General features: G+C 49.4%; 1 protein-coding gene across 5 annotated transcripts in view; it reads right to left on the reverse strand.

The window, feature by feature from the left end:
- Positions 1 to 18,792, reverse strand: part of Hr3 (nuclear hormone receptor 3 ROR-beta) — a 125,894-nt gene that overhangs the window by 22,970 nt on the left and 84,132 nt on the right. For all 5 annotated transcript variants that reach the window (XM_077706839.1, XM_077706840.1, XM_077706837.1 and 2 more), the window contains one exon: positions 285 to 370. In XM_077706839.1, the coding sequence (XP_077562965.1) occupies positions 285 to 370 (86 nt within the window). The remainder of the gene's footprint in view (positions 1 to 284; positions 371 to 18,792) is intronic.

Raw genomic sequence — 18,792 nt, forward strand, 5'->3', positions numbered from 1 at the left:
CCGTTATATAGCAATGTGGCGATGCTAACGTCGACAGCCCCCCGAAAGCGGGCTCACCGCAACGCTCCAGTGTGCAAGGTGAAGCACTCACACCGGTCCGTACACAGGGACGAGACGGCTAAGTACCGTCGTTGAAAGACAAGAGCATTGTGAAGAGTAGCCGGAAATACGTCAAGCGAAACAAGGCTAGTCAAAACTTTACGCCACTTAGCCATTCGGCCGCACCACAGTTTCCATTCACAATCAAACAATGAAGCCGAAGCAGTGAAAAAAGATGAGCTCACCTTGCACCCTTCACATGTAATAACACCATAGTGGACTCCAGAGGACTTGTCGCCGCAAACTTTGCATGGGATAATCTCGATTTGTGCTGCGCAGATCAAAAGAGAGAGGAGGGGGGAAAGGAAGGCGTGTGTTAGTTAAAATCACGCAGGTGATTGCGGTTAAGCTCTGCGCGCGGCGTGTTCGTAGCTGGATGCAAGAGAACACATGCGGAAAAAGCACACTCAAAGCAACGCCACAAAGCTGTCATACACAGGCAAACAGACAATTTGCATCAATGACACAAAGATAAAACATTCCTCTAAATAATGTACGTTGAAAAACGCTTACGGTCACGCTCCATGCAATAAAAAACGTTTTCCAATCCAATCCAATCCAATCCAAACTGGACGTCATTGTAGGTAAGCTTAGTAAAATGCTGGAAGTCTTGCATTCGTGTTGCAGGCATCAATGAGCCAGCTAACTCATCGATTAGTAAATGCTATAGACAAAGCAAATTAACCCATTCGCTAAAAAAGTTTAATATATTAACACGCCCGATTAAGTAAGGTGTACTTTCTTTTCTTTTTCGGGCTCTTAAAACTTTGTACGCCGTTTCTGCTAGTGTACACACGGACGAACTTTTATTCGCGAATGGAGAACGCAAACGAATATATCAGTTATCCGCGATAGTCGCCCAACAACTGAACCCAGCCAGGGCACAAAAACGTCGAACAAAATATCACTACTAACTCGTTTGTTTCGCTCGTGACCAAACTACAAACTTTGGCGCAGTATTTTCGTCAAACAGCAGATTTTCCTACAGTAAATCCGTGCTGGCTTAAAGGAGCCATGAAGACAAAATACAAGTTGGGTTTATTAGAAAGACTGCTTAGTCCCGATAACAATGATACCAATATCATCGCAATCTTCGAACAAATAACGGAGACATGAAAGAAAACGTGTGAAGCAGTCGCGACCCCCTAGCCAATTTCCCGCAACTTTTCTATGACGTCACGGAACCTTGTTTGTGCGATTGGCGGCCGCCTAACTGACCTGTCGCGAAGACACATGACTGGACGTCTGTAATGGGGCCTTTAGTTCCATTTGACCGCATCACTTGAATGCTAACGTGCAGTTAACGCACTGAAAATTATGTTTTATTGTTGGCCCATGTGACGTCATTCTTGCTCATAACACGTCACTGTGGCGCAAAATTTGAAAGTTTTTAAATACTTCTTGCTTTTTTTTCGTTAAAAAAACATCTTTTCGGGCAGTAATGGAGCTGAGTGAGGTACTGAATCATAGTTCTTTCAAATTAAACAAAGTTGTATTTTCTCTTCATGGCTCCTTTAAGCGCCCCTCGCTCAGAGGCGCGCCCGTTACATTCTTAGCCGGTGGCCCGGTGATTATATAAGCACCCCGAGCCTCGAATGCCTCGACGAAGTTAACGCGCCTCGGTCTTGTATGACGCAACCGCGGGCCAGGAAGCTACGGGCGCCACAAGCACCGTCCCGGCAACACTCGCCTTCTCTTCTGGCAGAGTGTCATGCGCGCGGCCGCGTGTTTCAGCTAATTCTGTCGCCTCTCTAGCACATACTGTTCGCTGTGCGAACGGCACCGCGCCAGGCTGGCCCCTTTGTTGCCTTCGCGTGACACACAAAGTGAAGCATTCCTTCTCGGGCACATGGCGCCTTCCTATTCACTTTCTACCTTCCCTGCTTCCGCTTATTACGCTCTAACGGGAACGAATCACGGTTCAATCAGTGTACTTATCCTCTCAGTGTGGCCCTTCACGTAGTTAATGGACGCATACTATGATTGCAAGCAGCTCCCGTGTTTCGCCCATGTTTTGACGACGGCGCGCGCATTACAGCTTCTCGCCAGCGGCTGCTGCCAGCGACGGCAAGCCCAGCTGTCCGGTTCATTCCTCGCTTCCGCCGCGGAAAACGCCGGGGCGATCCCCAAGGTGTTCCCCTCACTGACTAATGACCTGGATCGTGTTTTGTTTTGCGCCGCTCCCTCCACCCCCGACGAAGGTGCGTTTATTTTGGACGCCGCTGGAAGCCGTCCAAGGCGTCCCCTCTGACCCAGACTTGTTTTGGTTTGGACCTGGGGGACTCCTCTGCTTACGCCCCGCGTCACACGCACACATAACGCACGCGCGGTCGCGCTTGGCTTGCATTGGCTTGGCTCGGCTGCGGGGCCCTGCTTTCCGCTTTGCCTCTGGCTGTGACGTGGACATAGTGTTGAAGCGCCGCTAAAGGAAATGGCGCAAAGTGAAGCCAGCGACTAGCAAGGATTTGTGTTGCTCGAAGCGCGGGACCCGCAAAAAACTAACGGCAAGCAAAAATGGTAAAATTTGTGAGCACGTTTGGCTCCCCTCTCGCGGTACGCGTGCGACCACAACTTGAGTTGAAGGGATATAGTTTATATTGCACTACTAGTTGAAAGACTCTACGCGGAATTTCTCCGCGTTAGGCCAGGTAGGCGGTGCGCACAATACGGCTTTACAGGTTCCGCAAAGAACGTATTCCAGACACACACCCAGAATACCCCCTCTTCAATTTTCCCTCTCTCTGCTCAACTGTTTAACTCCGTACTCCCCGAAAAGTGCACGTCGCGAAATTTCTACAACGCGCTTGCATAAGGTTTCAGCGAGCGCCAGTCAATCCCGTACTTTGAACTCATCTCGAATATAGGCCATGGTCCGAGAACCACAGTCAACCTTGTGTGTTTCCAGTGGTTTTCTCGCATCTGTAGTCGTCGAGATTAGGAGGCATCTGTCTTATATCATTACAAGAACACGGACGCTACACTGGCGACTCGAGTTCACAGCGCGTGCAGATAGTTTCGTTTTAACCCAGGTCCGTGTTAACGCTGCCCTCGCTCTGCGCGCCCCCGAACGTGCACTTGGCGCTTTCCGGGTCTCGATGCCCCCGCAGGCCTTTCGAGGCGCGCGGTGCACAGGCTCGCGCTCTAATATTTCAGTGCACAGAGTGAAGGAATAACTCGGAAGGAAGCCGGCAACAAACTAAAATAATCTACAACGAATTACGGAAAAAGAGCCCCAGGAACATTTTTTTTTTCCTTTGCTTCAGTCTTTTCGTGCAGGCAACCCATCCGCGAGCGACGTCGTCGGAATGGGGCCACGCTGCGTTTCGCTGAGCACCCTTTCGGTATCCATCTTCCCTCCCCCTCCGGTCTTACCCCCTTGTCGCCGGTCGTTGCTGTTGAAGTGCTGACTAATGGCTTCTGCGTCCCCCTCAGCTCCTCCCCCCTCGCTTACCGTCGCCGTGGGACAGCCTGCGAGTGTGCTTGGGAATTTCCACCCGAGCCGGCTGTTTTTTCACAGTTACGTCACGTCCCAGTGACCCTATGGCCTATGCCCGCCACGGCTGTTCTCCCGTTGGGGCCCTTATTCAATTGCATTATAGTAACGATGCCTTCCCTGCCGTCGTATCGTGCTTTTGTTCCGTTCTGTGCCGCGCTCGATAGTTGAAGCGATCCACCACGGGCGAGTTGCGCTGCAACCTGCCGCTTGTGTCGTATTGACGCAGACTAACGGAACCAGAAGCAATCGGCGTTAGCAGCGGCGAGAGGAGGTGCTGTTCGCTTTATGGGTCAGCTGCTGAGGACACTGCACTGCACCACACAGTGTAGCGAGCACTCCACATAGAACTGTACTCACTGTGCTGTGCTTGTGAACGTTCTGATCTGAATAAAATTGCACTGCTTTGCATTTGTGTTAGCGGCAAACAAGACTAATTACGCGTTTAAGGCATGTCACTTTTTTTCTGTCCGCCCACCCAATATGTCCATGCTCGTTCGAGGCCAGCCTTTAAAGGCCTATACTGCACTCAAAGTTATAGGTACCCTCGTTCAAAGTAGCTCCGTGCAGACGACATTTGCACCTGGCGGAGAGTAGCCGAAACAAGTTTCGAGCGGCCTGTGAAGGAGAAGAGGAACCTGTCCCGTGGAGCTCGCGCTTCTCCAGCGACTTGCACGGCGCTCTACCGGTCGCAGGAAAGCGTTTTCCGGGGGTTTCTCTGCTACAACACCGCACTACAGCACCGTCGGCAGCACATATTTAAAATTAACCGCGTAGATAGCAATATTCTCCACTTTTTTTCCACAGCAATAAATAAGATTTGAAGCCTACAAACGTATACATACGAGCGGTTGCGTCAGTTCTGAAGTTGCAATTTTTTTTCACTTGAAAATAAAATTTTGGCTAGAAAAAAAACGCGAAACGCGCACTTGCCTGTACATTTATCATTCCTATTGCATCTGTCAGAGAAAAAAAAAAGGATCTCTTTTAAATTCTCGAAACTTGCACTCCCGCGTCAAATATTTGCCGCGTTTGAGCCGGCCCAACGCCACCTGTGCAACTTAGACCTCCCTAAAATTTTGGCGTCCTAGGTACAGTTGTTTTGCGCAGGTGATACGGGTGCATTTGAGCAGCTATGAAATTAGAAAAACAGAAACACGCGTTCCGCGATGTTTAGCAATGCGCAAAAAAGTTTACCTAATTTTCTCTATTCTCGGAAAGCATGCGTTAGCCAGCTGTCGATGTGCCAGCTTCGTAGGAGCTGTACACGCCCGAATAAAAATGTTATTTCAACCAGCATGAAGCGGTTCCCAGCGTTCGAAACCCACGTGCATATTCTTGAAACAAAATATGCTACGCTGCCACTGCGTCGAGTAACGTTGCGCGTTTTCTTCGTGCTTTTTTTTCCAGTCCTGTAATCGAATATCCAATACTGTAAAACTATGTGCTCTAGAATCGTTGTTGTTCGTCTTGTTTCGCGTTTAACGTCAATTATTCGTACATATGCCAAATCATTTTGGCTGCAACACGTAGCTTCGACTAGGATCCCAAAAAAACACATATATTGGTCAAATGAAATTATTTGAAGCGCGAAAAAATTTTGTGATCCGAGGCGAAAAGAAAAAAACGCCTGTGTGTGGAGACTTCGGTGCACGCTAAGGATCCCCTGGTGGTCAAAATTAATCCGGAGCCCTCCACTACGTCGCGAGTCTTAGCCCATGTATAGATTCATGCATTAAACGCCAATGATTTTTGGTATTTATGTTATCCCACTAACAAGCGAAAATGCCGCGCGCCAGCAATGACGCTTGATTTTACAGAATTAAATGCTTCACATCGTAAAGTCTGCCAACGAGAAAAACTGCGCGGTCACGAGGCACCCTTCCTTCTTTCCAACAACAACCACAACAACAAAATCAACTACTTCTCTGTCGAAACGACAACGATGGGGAACACGAACATTTCCAAAAAACAAGTCAACATCAAACGAACCCACCCAGAAGCTATTGGTCGAGAGTATGACGTAACACTGTGCGCTCTGTATGGGAACACCTGCTTCTTTCGTGACGTTTTACTGCACTGTGCTTTATTGATAAGGGCTTTCCCTAGCGTTCAACCATCGTCGTCGTTAGATGAAGGGGTGCATTTTCTAATTTTTAGCGTCCATGCACCCCTCTCGAAATCCAAACTGCCTCGAACGTGCCTGAATGGCGCGAAAGGACAGACGTCGGCTTCATAACGCGAGGGACCCAGGTTCGATTCCGGCCACGGGAAGCGTTTCAATCTTTCTTCACTTCATTATCATCATCGTCGTCAGAGAAAGATGGCTTTCGAGCAGTGCGTTTTGGGTGCACTGCAGACGACGTCAGTGAGAGGCTGAAAGCTTCGCTTTAAAAATGCTTATTGCAATTCAAGCTTACGTCACCGACCCTGTCATGCACGGTTAAGCGCTGCGCGCCAGTGCGCATTATTTGGCCTCCATTGTTCAATGTAATACGAAGCTGATTGATTGATTGATTGATTGATTGATTGATTGATTGATTGATTGATTGATTGATTGATTGATTGATTGATTGATTTAACTCGCCGACGCCACACAGGCAATGAGGCGCGCCGTAGTGGAGGGCTCCGGATTAATTTTGACCACCTGGGGATCTTTAACGTGCTCTGAAATCTCAAACACACGGACGTTTTCGCTTTTCGCCTCCATCATAAAAGCGACCACCGCGTGTAATACGAAGCCCTCAGCTGTGGCAAGCCCGGGAATGTTTTCAGAGCCACTGCATGTAGCGATTCTCTAATCAGCATTGGGGATTTTTAACTGCTCTTTTCGGCACCAAACAGAATTCGAGTTCGACACCGCAACTTGCTAACCGAGTGGCTCTTCGTAACCGAACGCGCCTCCATCTCGCGACCGTTCGCAACTTCGTGACGGCATAGCAGCATCAAAGCCCACCGGCCGGCAAATAAAAGGCCATAAAAAACCTCGCGTGCTATCGCGCCCGCGAGAGAGAACGAGACAACGGCGAGATTGAGCCGGCTTTCTCCTCGCGGCGCGATAACGTGCGCATTGCGTAAACGATCACGGCGCGGACGACGCGTACTGCGACGTGTCCGGCCAAAGGAAGCGCTGCTCCGGAAGGAGAAAGCGCTCGCCGACAGAAAGAAGAAAGGAAAGAAAAAAGGAAGCGGAGAGATTGCCGATAAACGTAAAAGGTCAACGAACTCTGACGGGCACCCTCCCCCTTATCGTTGTTGATGTTGGTTGATCTCCATTTTCGTTTTTCTTGCCTTGCCCAATGCACGGGCTCCGCCGTCGCGCCACTAGCAGACGACGCGTCGGAAGCAGGCGATCGTTATACAGTGTTGCCTTTGGACACGGCAGCGTAGCGTCTAAGTTTAGCCGGATCCTTTTCCGGGAGGCTCATCGCGCCAGCCGCGGTCGGATCTATCGAGATCCGCTACCGCTGCAACATAGTGCGGCGCCGGGCAGAAAGAGTTTATCAATAAACGCGCCGGCGGACCCTGCCTCGAGCAGCTACGTCTCGGAGATTGATGGATGGCTTGCCAGCCCTGCGCCGCCCGAGCGGGAACGCAACTGCCCTTCCCTCGCTGCCAAATCGCGGGCAGCTGAACTGCATGCGTATTGCTTGCTCGAGGCTCAAAAATGTAATGTGTTCGCACGCAGCCGCAAAAATTAAAAACAAGAAATCCGGATAGGGTGAAAACTCGAACGTTTTCCTCCCTCTTTGCTGCAAGTGATAAGAGGAGTATTGGTATAATGCGAATCTGTAGGTGGACGGAGTTGCCTCTCTTGCTGCGGTCTGAGGGTGCATCCCCTTCTGATAAACGGAAGCTGTGGTGACAAATCGCTAACTTCGTGCTGCATTTCATAAAGAATATCATCATCAGCGGGACTAGAGTGTGCTCCTTCCCGCTCCTATCTCTTCCTATTCTCCCGCCCTCTCTTTTATCCCGTGAGCCCCACTCCCACAGTGCAGAGTAGCAAACTGGGCTCTCTACACCTGGTTAACCTCCCGGCCTTTCCGTCCTTTTTCTCCTCCTCCTCAACAGCATCCTCTTATTAACTACTCGGCAAGAAAGTATTCCGTTCGAAGTTATCGTACTCCTACTCTCATCGCCATAATAGTTTAAAATTTCAGTAGAAACTTTTCATTCTGGAACAGTTACGGAACCTATAAAAGACAAGGGAGGCCAGTAAATAAAGCATTCTGCCCCAAAACAAAGCTGACAGCAGCCGTTACAGGAGGAAAGGCAGTTTTAGGTGCTGCAGCACTCAACGACAAGGACACACGACCAGGCGCTCTCACACTTCATATTGGGGGCAGGAACGTGTCCGGAAAGCCATTCCGAGTGGTGGGGCGAAAAAGAATTTCGAAGGATTGCGTACACTTTTTTTTTTTTTTTCACATCGCCTCAGGTACCGGGCTATAGGGGACGACGTACGGTGCGGTGAGCGTATTACGTGAAGGACGCGTCGAAACTCTACAAACCTCGCGAGTTGGCATTGAAAATGCTGTCGTAGCCAACAAATGAGGTACGCCGTGATGCAGACATCTCTAATACAAACTACTAAGGAGACAGCGGTCGTGTGGCGAAGACGATCACTACAAACCGGCACAACTGTCCGAATGTCTCTTCTGTTCCGTCCAATAATTTCTAGGGAAGGACCAAGTCTTGTGGTTTGTGCTCAGCTTCACAGTGGGGGGAAAGGGGGGGGGGGGGGGGGCAGCTTCTGTACTTTCCACCAACTGGTTGCAAAACATCAGCGTCCCGTCAGCTCTTTCGACGAATTTTTTTCAGGAGCCATTAATTTTTTTTTAATACAAGACGAACGACTATGGCTCCGAGTACGGTTGTAGATGTTTTCCACGAATTCTTAAGTTATTTCCGTCCCCCGAGCCATCGATGTCTTCATTTGTCTCGAAGAAAGCAACTGAATCGTCAACGAATTAAATAACTGGAATTGTTCTTCCCCTAGAGCCGCTTTGTCCACGCTTGTTTGGTTCTTTCCCCTGTTATATGGGAAAACATTTCTTTTTTTTTTTTTTAATAAAGCTCTTACGGCTATAGGCGGCAAAACTAGTCTTGGCGCAGGCGGCGGAAACGTACGTGCATATGATCTGTGCTGCAACAGTTAACGTGAGACTGTGAAAGAGTCCAGTTGTAAATATAAAGGAGTCCACTTCCACGAACGCGCCACGGTGATTGCGCAGCCCTCGGCGTCGGAGATAAGGAGTCGTTTTACTAGACAGGGCCAACAGAGACGAGTACAACCTTTCACCCATTGTATCGAATGTGCTCTGATCATCGCTGATTCACAAAGGCGATAAGTGCGGCTCCAGACAAGCACCTCTGACAGACAAACGCCGCATGGACCAGACGTCCCGGACGCGGTGTCGATGACCGACCAGACAGCGCCTGCTTGAACGGCCAAGACAAAGTCTACAATCCCTCTCGCAGCTTCTGCGAATCCCACTTATAATGATGCTAAAGATGATGATGATAATGATGACGATTAGCAAAATAACACCGCATACCCACTCAGGGGAATAGGCCCAGAAAAAAATCACCTTTATGCGTGAAGGACCATGAAACGTCGATGCTTTCTCTTTGTGCTTGATTTTTTTAGTTAGTGCTGAGTATTAAAAGAAGGTCAATATTTTTAAATGAAACAGCCTTAATTATTGTTTCGCTGTGTCTGGCGCCCGGTTAAAAATACATATAGACGGGCAAAAGTTCGCGTCACTCCCTCGAAAAAGTTGCGCGAAAAATGAGCTACAAGAAGTTCTGAAACCTTTTGACAAGTTGCGACGACGGCATCCGCCCTTCCCGCGCTACGTCGAGCGGCCTCGCGAGTCGCGACCGGCAACGCAGCTCGCTTCGAGAGCATTTCGGGCTGCAGAAGATGAAGCCATCACTGCACGCCCCGTCGTGCAACCACAGAGTGTAACCCTATTTTATTTACTTTTCATGAAGTACTTCTATAGGTAACACGACCCACTGGTAAGGTTACACTTCCTCCACTAGCACAACGACAGATCCTATTTTGTCCGGCTTGGCTGTCACAGTCTCGCCTAATCTTCTCGTGCCAATAACCCTATTTTTTTACGGCGGAGCTGTAGGCTAACTTCCCCGAGGGTTTTCTTTTGGAAAGGGGAAGGGGGGGGGGGCACGTACACTGCGAAAAGCCGCTCCCCTCTTCCTCACTTCAGTACACCCTCTACCACATCCGTCTATGCGCCTCCGGCGCTTCGTATGTGTCTTCCTAGCAATGCATTTGTATTTAGTAGTGAAGACGACTTTAAAAAAAAAAAGCAATGTAAGCTTGGTTTTGGTAAGCTGGCTTTCCCACATAGCATGTTGCACAGTGAAGCCTACTAATACGGGGAGGGGGGGAGGCGGCAATGGGGCGCGCACGCTGCACATTCGGCGTTTACTAATTAATAAACAGCTTTGCTGGTCATCCACCTCCACGGAGTGAGACGGCACTGAATTCTTCCTCCTGTCCTTCATTTATTTATTTTGCAAGCGCAAGGGTCAGCAGAGGCCGATAAACAAACTACCCGCCGCGGTGGCTCAGTGGCTAAGGCGTTGTGCTGCTGAGCACGAGGACGCGGGTTCGACTTTCGGCCGCGGTGGCCGCTTTTCTGATGGAGGGGAAAAGCGAAAACGCCCGCGTGTTAGAGATTTCGTCGCACGTTAAAGATCCCCCGGTGGTCAAAATTAATTCGGAACCCTCCACTACGGCGCGCCTCATCGCCTGCGTTGCATCGGCGCGTTTAACCCTACAATCAATCAATCAATCAATCAATCAATCAATCAATCAATCAATCAATTAATTATTTGATTAATTAATTAATTAATTAATTAATTAATTAATTAATTAATTAATTAATTAATTAATTAATTAATTAATTAATTAATTAATTAAATCAATCAATCAATCAATCAATCAATCCATAAACAAACAAACTATGGAAGGTGGTCGCACATCTGCGCAACGAGAACGATCATTGTAGCGTGGACGAAAGCACGTACAGAACAGTGAGATCCGGCCCGCGATCGCCGTAGGAATGCATGCTCATGCACTAAAAGAAAAAAAGACAGAGCGACGAAAGTCCAAGATGGCTGGTGCGAGAGACAGGCTCGCGCAGTCGTTGCTCGTAAAGTGTCACACAAACAACGAGGGGAAAACGCCGTACGCCACCAGAACCGAGCTCACGGACAGGTTTACGGGGGCTCAAAAAAGAAAAAAAAACGAAAAGTTGTCACGTGTCCGCGCACTTCATGATATTTGGGAAATCAGGAAAACATACAGCAACGCAGCCACTTTGGATGGTATACACGCTGTAATCCAAGGACCATTTTCCCAGCATACACAAACGCATAGGGTCTGGGCACAGCGATGCTCAGGCGCAAGCAATTAATAGATTAAGTATGTCGCCCGTGCATGAGTCCACTTCGATTCCTTCGGGAATCGGGAATAAACCGACATCGATTTACCGCCTCCTTATGTTACATGGCGAAGTACGGCAATAGCAAAAAAAAATGAAGACGACTTCAGTTTGGTCCACTGCAATGACAACCTGTATTCAAAAATGCTGGCATGGCACTCTGCCTCGTTGCAGGCAAGACACACAAGCGACTGCGCACATGCCTTAGTTGCAGACAAAGATAATAACCACGGGTGACCTGAACGACTCAGAAGCAATACGCTCAACTGTGCATCTTCGGAGCGCTAAAATACTTTAAACGAGTGCGGAACGACACCGCACACCTTCTGAGGGCAGAAATCGTTCGACGTGAATCGGTTTTCGGTGGCTGTCGGCTGCTCTAATGCGTACTGCCAGCGCACGACGGAGGCTTACGCGCTACCCTGAAGCACTGCACGCACGCTGCGCGCAATTCGCCTGATCTCGTTTTAGTGTGGCCGCTGCGCGATCACTAGAATTTGGTAGTTAATTCGGAGCCCCGTCTCCGCCCACTGCGCTTAGGCAAACAGGAAGCCCGCACAGCGAACAGCAGCGGCCACGGAACCTATAAAACGCGTGTACGTGCGGAAAAGAAAAAATAATGACCGAGAGAAACAGGTAACGAAACTATAGTCGATGGAGAAAGGGCCAATAAAAGACTTTGAAGTGCGACGAAGAGTCATTAATAGTGGCGAATTGGTAAGCGCTTGCACTCTTCGTGCATACGAACGAAAATCACGACGGTGCGTAAGCTTTAGACCTAAAAAATTGGCCGGGCAACCGCTTGTTTCATTGCGCATGACGTCGAAAGATGAGAGTTTCTGCCTCCACTGCCATGTGCCTTTCCGATCGTCCCCCTTCTCTCCTAACTTCCCCTCCCGCTCCAGTCCTCTTCCCCTCCACCCTCCCCATCTTCCATTCCCCAATATTCTATCCTCCTGCACCTCCATCCCACTTCACAAATTATTCCTCCTCTCCATTCTCCTACTTCATCACCCTCTATCCCACCCTCGTTTTTCCCAATCGTCATCTTCCAGATTCTGCTCGTGGAGACAGCAAATAAGTTTGCTTTGGAGATTTTCTGGCTTAGCTACCTTTGCACCACAAAAATGCGCACACTACCATTAAAAATTCTACTCATCCTCCTCACTATTCTCCTCCTACCTCTCTCCAGCGCACATTCCTCCCGCTACACTCATCTCCCCATTTTCCTCTCACTCCTCCCTCCCTATATCCCACTCCCCTTCCTCTCGGCATCCCTTTCGCTACACTTCTCGTTCTAACCTCTTCTTCATCATCTATTTTCCTCGTGCCCCTACATTCTCCCCTTGTCTCTCTCCATCTTCCACGCCTGTTTCCCTGATCCACCAGCGGCTCACGTATGTGTCACGACTGGTGGGTAAGCAGTGACCGGCAAATTGCCACTGAGTCAGCGACCAACTACCAGTACTTTTATGACTCATTCCGGTGACAGACAAACTAAAATTATAGCGTTCACCTATAGCCCAAGAAAGACTGCGGTATTTGGAGGACACCATAGCCAAGCGCTAAAACTGTACCAGATGTGCGTGCTTCTAAAGCATTTCCTGAACAGCTTGCTTCCTGACTTTTTTTTATCTGAAGGGAACAAAAATCGAAATATTTCGTGATGGCCTCATTGTATCGCACTGACGTTTTGTGGACACCTTACGATAACCAAAATGCCATGTCTGCCCGGGAACGGGTAGTGTTGGATGACGTGGCGCGGATAGCGTTAGTTTTCGTGTCGGTGCGTTCAGCGAAGGGGCATAAAGGGCGAATTAAGGTGTCTCAGCACAGCCCAACAAAGCGTCATAAGCACATCGAGGCGTCTCAACAAAACTCCAAGAACGGATCTGTTCTTACGCACAAACAACGCATTTGAAATAGATCGCCTATTCTTTTTAGTTATTTAAAACACTCATGTCATACGAACTGTTCATGTCATACGAACGAAGAAGTTCACCGCTTCTTGGTCACTACCCACCAAAAAAATTGGGCCCATCTCCCCGCGAGGGGGATTCGAGTAAATACGTCGCATAGGGGGTGGGTGTATTGCGTTAACGTTTAGTGTTTGGGGAGTTGGTGGTAGTGAATGCGTTGTATCAGCAGCTTCTTGACGTAGTTTGAATGAGTCAAGGATATAAGGCGCGTTCGTAGCCTCCCATTCTGCGTCGGCTTTGTGGCGCAGTGGGTAGAGCACCATGTACATTGCGTTCTGCCCGCAGGGTCGAGGGGCCGAAACCAGGCGCCGGATAGTTTTTTTTTTATATATATATAGTGTAGGGGGAGGGGTGCGGACTACGACTACGGACGTCAACGCGGGTGACATCGTGAGTTACTGAAATGATTGATTGATTTTTTTGATTGTGGGGTTTTAACGCGCCGACGCAACGCAGGCGATGAGGCGCGCCGTAGTGGAGGGCTCCGGATTAATTTTGACCACTTGGGGATCTTTTTCGTGCGCCGAAATCTCGTACACACGGGCGTTTTTGCTTTTCGCCTCCATCAGAAAAGCGGCCGCCGCGGCCGGGAATCGAACCCGCGACCTCGTGCTCAGCAGCGCAACGCCTTAGCCACTGAGCCACCGCGGCGGGCGAGTTACTGAAATGCTCTGCATTTAAAAAATGTTTTTATTTGTGCTTATCAGGCCCCCTTTGCCGCAAACAGTTACCTTGCCATGAAAGGAACAAACGCGTTTTGTGAGTTGAGAGTCGGCGCCGATAGCTGTTCACCAGCCGTGTCAAGTTCGATCGGAACGGCAATAAAAGCCACCGTTGCATCCGCGTACGAGCCACGTTGCGCGCTGAGAGGAAACCCCGGCAAGCAAGGTGCGATTGTGCAGAACAGCAGCAGCACTACTGCGATCCCAGCATGGAATAAAACCGGGAAGCGGGGAGGGGGCACTTCCTGGCGAAAAGGCAAGCGTCCGCGCTATCTGGGCCATTAGGTCGACGGCCGCGGGCCGATAATCGGTATGCACCGCGATCGCTACACTGCTCCCCCCGGGTGGGCACCCCGCCTGCAGCGCCGCCACTGCACGGTGCAAGCAGCCGTGTGGCGCCAAAATATGCCCGGCACGAGCAGATAAGAAAGCCTCCCCGCAGTGCCGCGATTGTATGAGCGATGGCATGCTCATTCTTTTGTTCTCACAACCTGACATAACACGCGTACGTAAGCGGTACGTTGTGAGATCTAACGCCTTGTTGACAGTAGAGGCAGCGTCTAAATACGATATGCGCTAGGCGGATAAACGGCCGCAGCGAAGACGTAAGCGTTGGTCGGTAACGAGAGACTGCACATTAGAGAGCCATAGCAGAGCGGAGAACCGGTCCCGGTACGGTACCCGGTAAGCGACTGGCGCTATACTGCGCGTGCGCAGAGGGGGAAAACCTGGTTGCGAGCTTGCGCAGATGTACCTGGTACCGTACCGGGACCGGTTCTCCGCTGTGCTATAGCTCTCTAATACCGCGTGTCCACGGCTCGTGCCGCGATGACAGGACACGCTCAGGCACCGCACCGTGCAAGCGAAGGGCCATTTGCTAGGCTCCAACGCGGTTGGCAATGCAGGTGTCAACGGATCGAGACAACCCTGGGAGCTAAAAGCATTTCACGCTTAAATATGTTGCCAACGGAACACATTAGCCGGCACTCCTTTTGTCCGAAATGTGTCGTCGTGTGTCTGGCAGTAGGGTACGGATTTTCTCAGTGCATGACGAACGAGTAGTTGGTGACAAAATCACCTCTTTTCAATCGCTGAGCGGAATGTACACGCAGCATATGCGCGCACCGACTCTCCTCCACGATGCTTGAGAACAAATATCCCACGTGAAACCGGCTCAGCGAATATTTGGATGCAAGCACATAGTCGACGGTTGTTAAAGCACATCCTAAGCTTATTTCTCCCCTCCGCCAATAGTCGAACTTCTTCAAATGTCATACAATATTTTGACAGTGAACTCTCTTACCTCCGCCCACAATCGTCCCCGTTGGAGTGACCTGGAAGAATATTTCTATCTATTAATTTGTCTCCAAACAGCAACACTGGATATGAATTCTGCTCATCTGTTCGCGCGAAGTCTGCTTTGCAACTCGCGTATACCTAGACGACAATCACTGAGAATCTGGGCGAATTGCGAACCTCTGCGTCTCCTTACATAGCTGTTCGATCATCGTCCACAGCGCATTTTTGCCTCTCTTCCTCTGTTCTATCCCCACCGCGCTAACCCCATCCGATAGCCGCTCCTCGATGTTCTCTGCTCACTGCACACGCAAGGGCGCTAAATGCGAACCTATCGCTTCTCGCCGACTCTCGTGGGCGACAGTTCCCGCCGTCTCCGACCGCTGAGTATCTCTCTACCTAGCGCACACGGCCGTTCTCTTCGCAAGGCAGTCTCGTCATACAGGCTACGCGTGCTTAGTTCGATACGCGGCGTGCGCGTGCGCCGAAGCCAATGCGTGCCCGTAGAGCAGGGGGGTCCCACCGCACCGTGCGTCCGTCGCGCGAAGCCCAGTGCAGAGCGGCGTGGTCGCGCGCCGTTGCTGATGCCGTTGCAGCTCGCCGCCAGCCGAGTCCTCGACGTCATTACGTGCCGGCGCGTTGCGCGAGCCGGCCGCACGGGTCAGCGGCTGCGCCCCTCCTATCAGGAAGGAAGTCGCTACGAGCGCCGTGTCACAAGTCGTGAGCGCGGAAGACACGCAGTGCAGTCTCCGCTACGAGTCACACACGGCACGGAGAGCACGCGATGCCCTAAACGCGTCTGTAGCTGTCATTCTGCGTGTCTCGACGACGGAGCTCAGCTGTTGAGCCTTTAGACGTGACGGAGAAGAACCCTACAGGCCACGTTGTTTTTCTTCTTGTTACGATTACTATTCAAACCAAAGAAAATTAAAGAAACTACTAAGCCCAACCAGGGAAGCGTCACGAACAAAATACGATCCAAAAGACAACGTAATGTCACCGCGTATGTCTAAGCATTGTTTCTTCTAACGCATCGCCAATCGGATATTCGCGTCTTCAACAAAGCGCTTTCGGACACGCAAGCCTTTTCCGCGCCATTCAACAGGCATGTCAAAACACAGTAAACTCCCGTTACAGCGAAGTCCTCGCGACGCAAGACTGACTTTGTTATAAGCGGTGTTTTGTTCAAAGCGGTGATAATATTCCCTTTGTGCACTGCAGTTAGAAACTTCGAAAAAAGCGGGAATTAGAATAGAGCGATTTCGTTATAACGGGGATTAACCGTACCTCATACAGCTTATTTAAACTCTCGAAGGCAAAGTAAACTCTCGTCGCGTGCTTGAAGATCCACACGCGCACAGAATAAGGCCGCAGCCCGACGCCTTCTCTAAAGAGGCGATACCAATCCGCTTATCTGCGTAAGCCGCCTGACCTGGAAGTTCTACGGACTCCAGCGGCGCGCCTCGTGTTCCGCGTCACCGCCATTATGACTTAATGCGGTCGGCCGTCGTGTGCGCGCACTAAGCGCTGTTTGATTTACCCTAAAAACCACGTGGTACCGCTCCACGTGCAACGCATTGGGGTCGCCGAGTGGTTGGACTGACCGAGCACGCGTTTTTATACTTTCAGCGACGTATACGCTACCAAGTTATGCGAATGCTTTCGTAACTCAGCCTCTTGTCGACTTGCAAGGAGCCCATAACTTTCAGAAGGTAAGATTGCAGAGGGAAATTTGACATCTACTTGAAGTGCAGCAATACGGTTACAAGAAAAATATATGCAGCTTTCTCAAAAACTTCGCAGTTAAAAAAAATTCGTCCCTCGTCCCGAAATGTTTCTTCAACTGCAAAGCTTCTGAGAAAGCTTTGCAGTTTTTCTATAGTAGCTGTATGGCTGAATTTTAAGTAAATGTCGAAGTTTCTCTTTCCATAAGCGTAATCCCCTTAAGTCTTTCCCTAAACTGGTCGATTAGAATTTATCGCTGAAGCAAACTGTATACCTGATGTAAAATACACTACAGTTTAGCAAAAATTGTTGCGAAACTTTAATTCCTAATAGTCCACTGTATTCTCTATAGCCCACCGCGAACCCGAAGGGGTGTCTGTCACTGTCTCTTATGAAGTAGCATTCCCACCTTTTAAAAGAGCTTTGCGCACAAGTAAACACGAAGTGTTAGGATCACATTTTACTAATTCCTTGATTCCTTGGCTGTTTATTCCGCTCAGGTACTGCACTTCACAATGTGGCATTTCTGCAAGACGCCCTTTGATATAAGGCCTGGTTAAAGCAATATATATATATATATATATATATATATATATATATATATATATATATATATATATATATATATATATATATATATATATATATATATATATATATATATATATATATATATATATATATATATACACAGAAACATAGGTCGGCAGTCTACAACGCCAAAGGAGGCGTTGTAGACTGCCGACCTATGCTTCTGTATTTCCTCAACGAGCCCCTCATTTCCTTACTATATATATATATATATATATATATGGGATCCGTCGACCCCCAAGGACAAGACTCGACCGTCAAGGGGGGAGAGAAGCGACCATGGAGGTCCGTCTTTAATGGAATGTCGAAGGGAAGGGAAAGAAGCAATGCGTGCGCTCGTGAAGCGCGATCCCTGATGATGATGATGCCAGCCAAGGGAGATTGGCCGGTGGCCATCAAGTCGACTAGGTTAGCTGGCTGCAGCAGGTTGATGGCGGTCGATAGCGATGCAGCTGTGATCTCAAAAAGATTCTACAATATATATATATATATATATATATATATATATATATATATATATATATATATATATATATATATATATATATATATATATATATATATATATATATATATATATATATATATATATATATATATCACTCGCACACACTCGGCTGCTGCTAAGAGCTATAGAGTGAGCCACCGTGGTGGAGCCAGCCAGCGGTCGCACAGCCCCGCCGAGGTGTCGCTTCGCATTAGGCTAATGGGCCTGAGTGCTGCCGCGACTTGCAGTGCATCGCCTCGAGCGCGCTGTATATACGGCGCGGCACACCCACTCGGCTGATTGGGCGCTGACGACCCTTGGGCAAGCCGCGCGCCGGCGGCGTGGCGCAGCAGTCCGTGCTCGCTGACTCGCCGCCCTGCCAGCATTGATAGCCCGCCTGCGCTGCGATCCTGGCTCTAGTAACGAAATCTTTCGACGAATAGGCGCCATTTCTTCGACGAGTCAACTCAACTTCAAATACCAAGCATTGCCATTTAAAAGCGTCCGTCAACGCGCGCTATACGCAGCGATCCACCCGTGAACGACGAGGTGCCTTTTTAGACCGGTACCATGAAACTTCTGTTCGCCATCTCCGTTGGCCTGATCTTACTCACTGTATCGGTTCCGCGAAAAAAAAAAAAAAGGGGGGGGGGGGGGGGTATCGCACCGAAGCTACAACTGGGCCATAAGGGCTCCGAATTGTTTTTGGCCACGTAGGGATCCCTAAGTACGCTGAAATCCCGACACACAGGCGTTTCCGCTTTTCGCCTCCATGTGAAAAAGGTTTATATCGCTTCGGAAACGTGCCTTACATAACCTTTAAAATATTTGCCTCAGCGAACGTCAAATAGGCTGCGAAATTAGGCGACGCCGTCGTCCACCATAAACCAACGTTTTCCGTAGGCACCGCAGGAGAGTCCTT

The sequence above is a fragment of the Haemaphysalis longicornis genome, unplaced genomic scaffold (genome assembly GCF_048455015.1).
Source record: "Haemaphysalis longicornis isolate Haplotype H1 unplaced genomic scaffold, Haemaphysalis longicornis Haplotype H1 scaffold_4, whole genome shotgun sequence".
NCBI lineage: Eukaryota > Metazoa > Arthropoda > Arachnida > Ixodida > Ixodidae > Haemaphysalis > Haemaphysalis longicornis.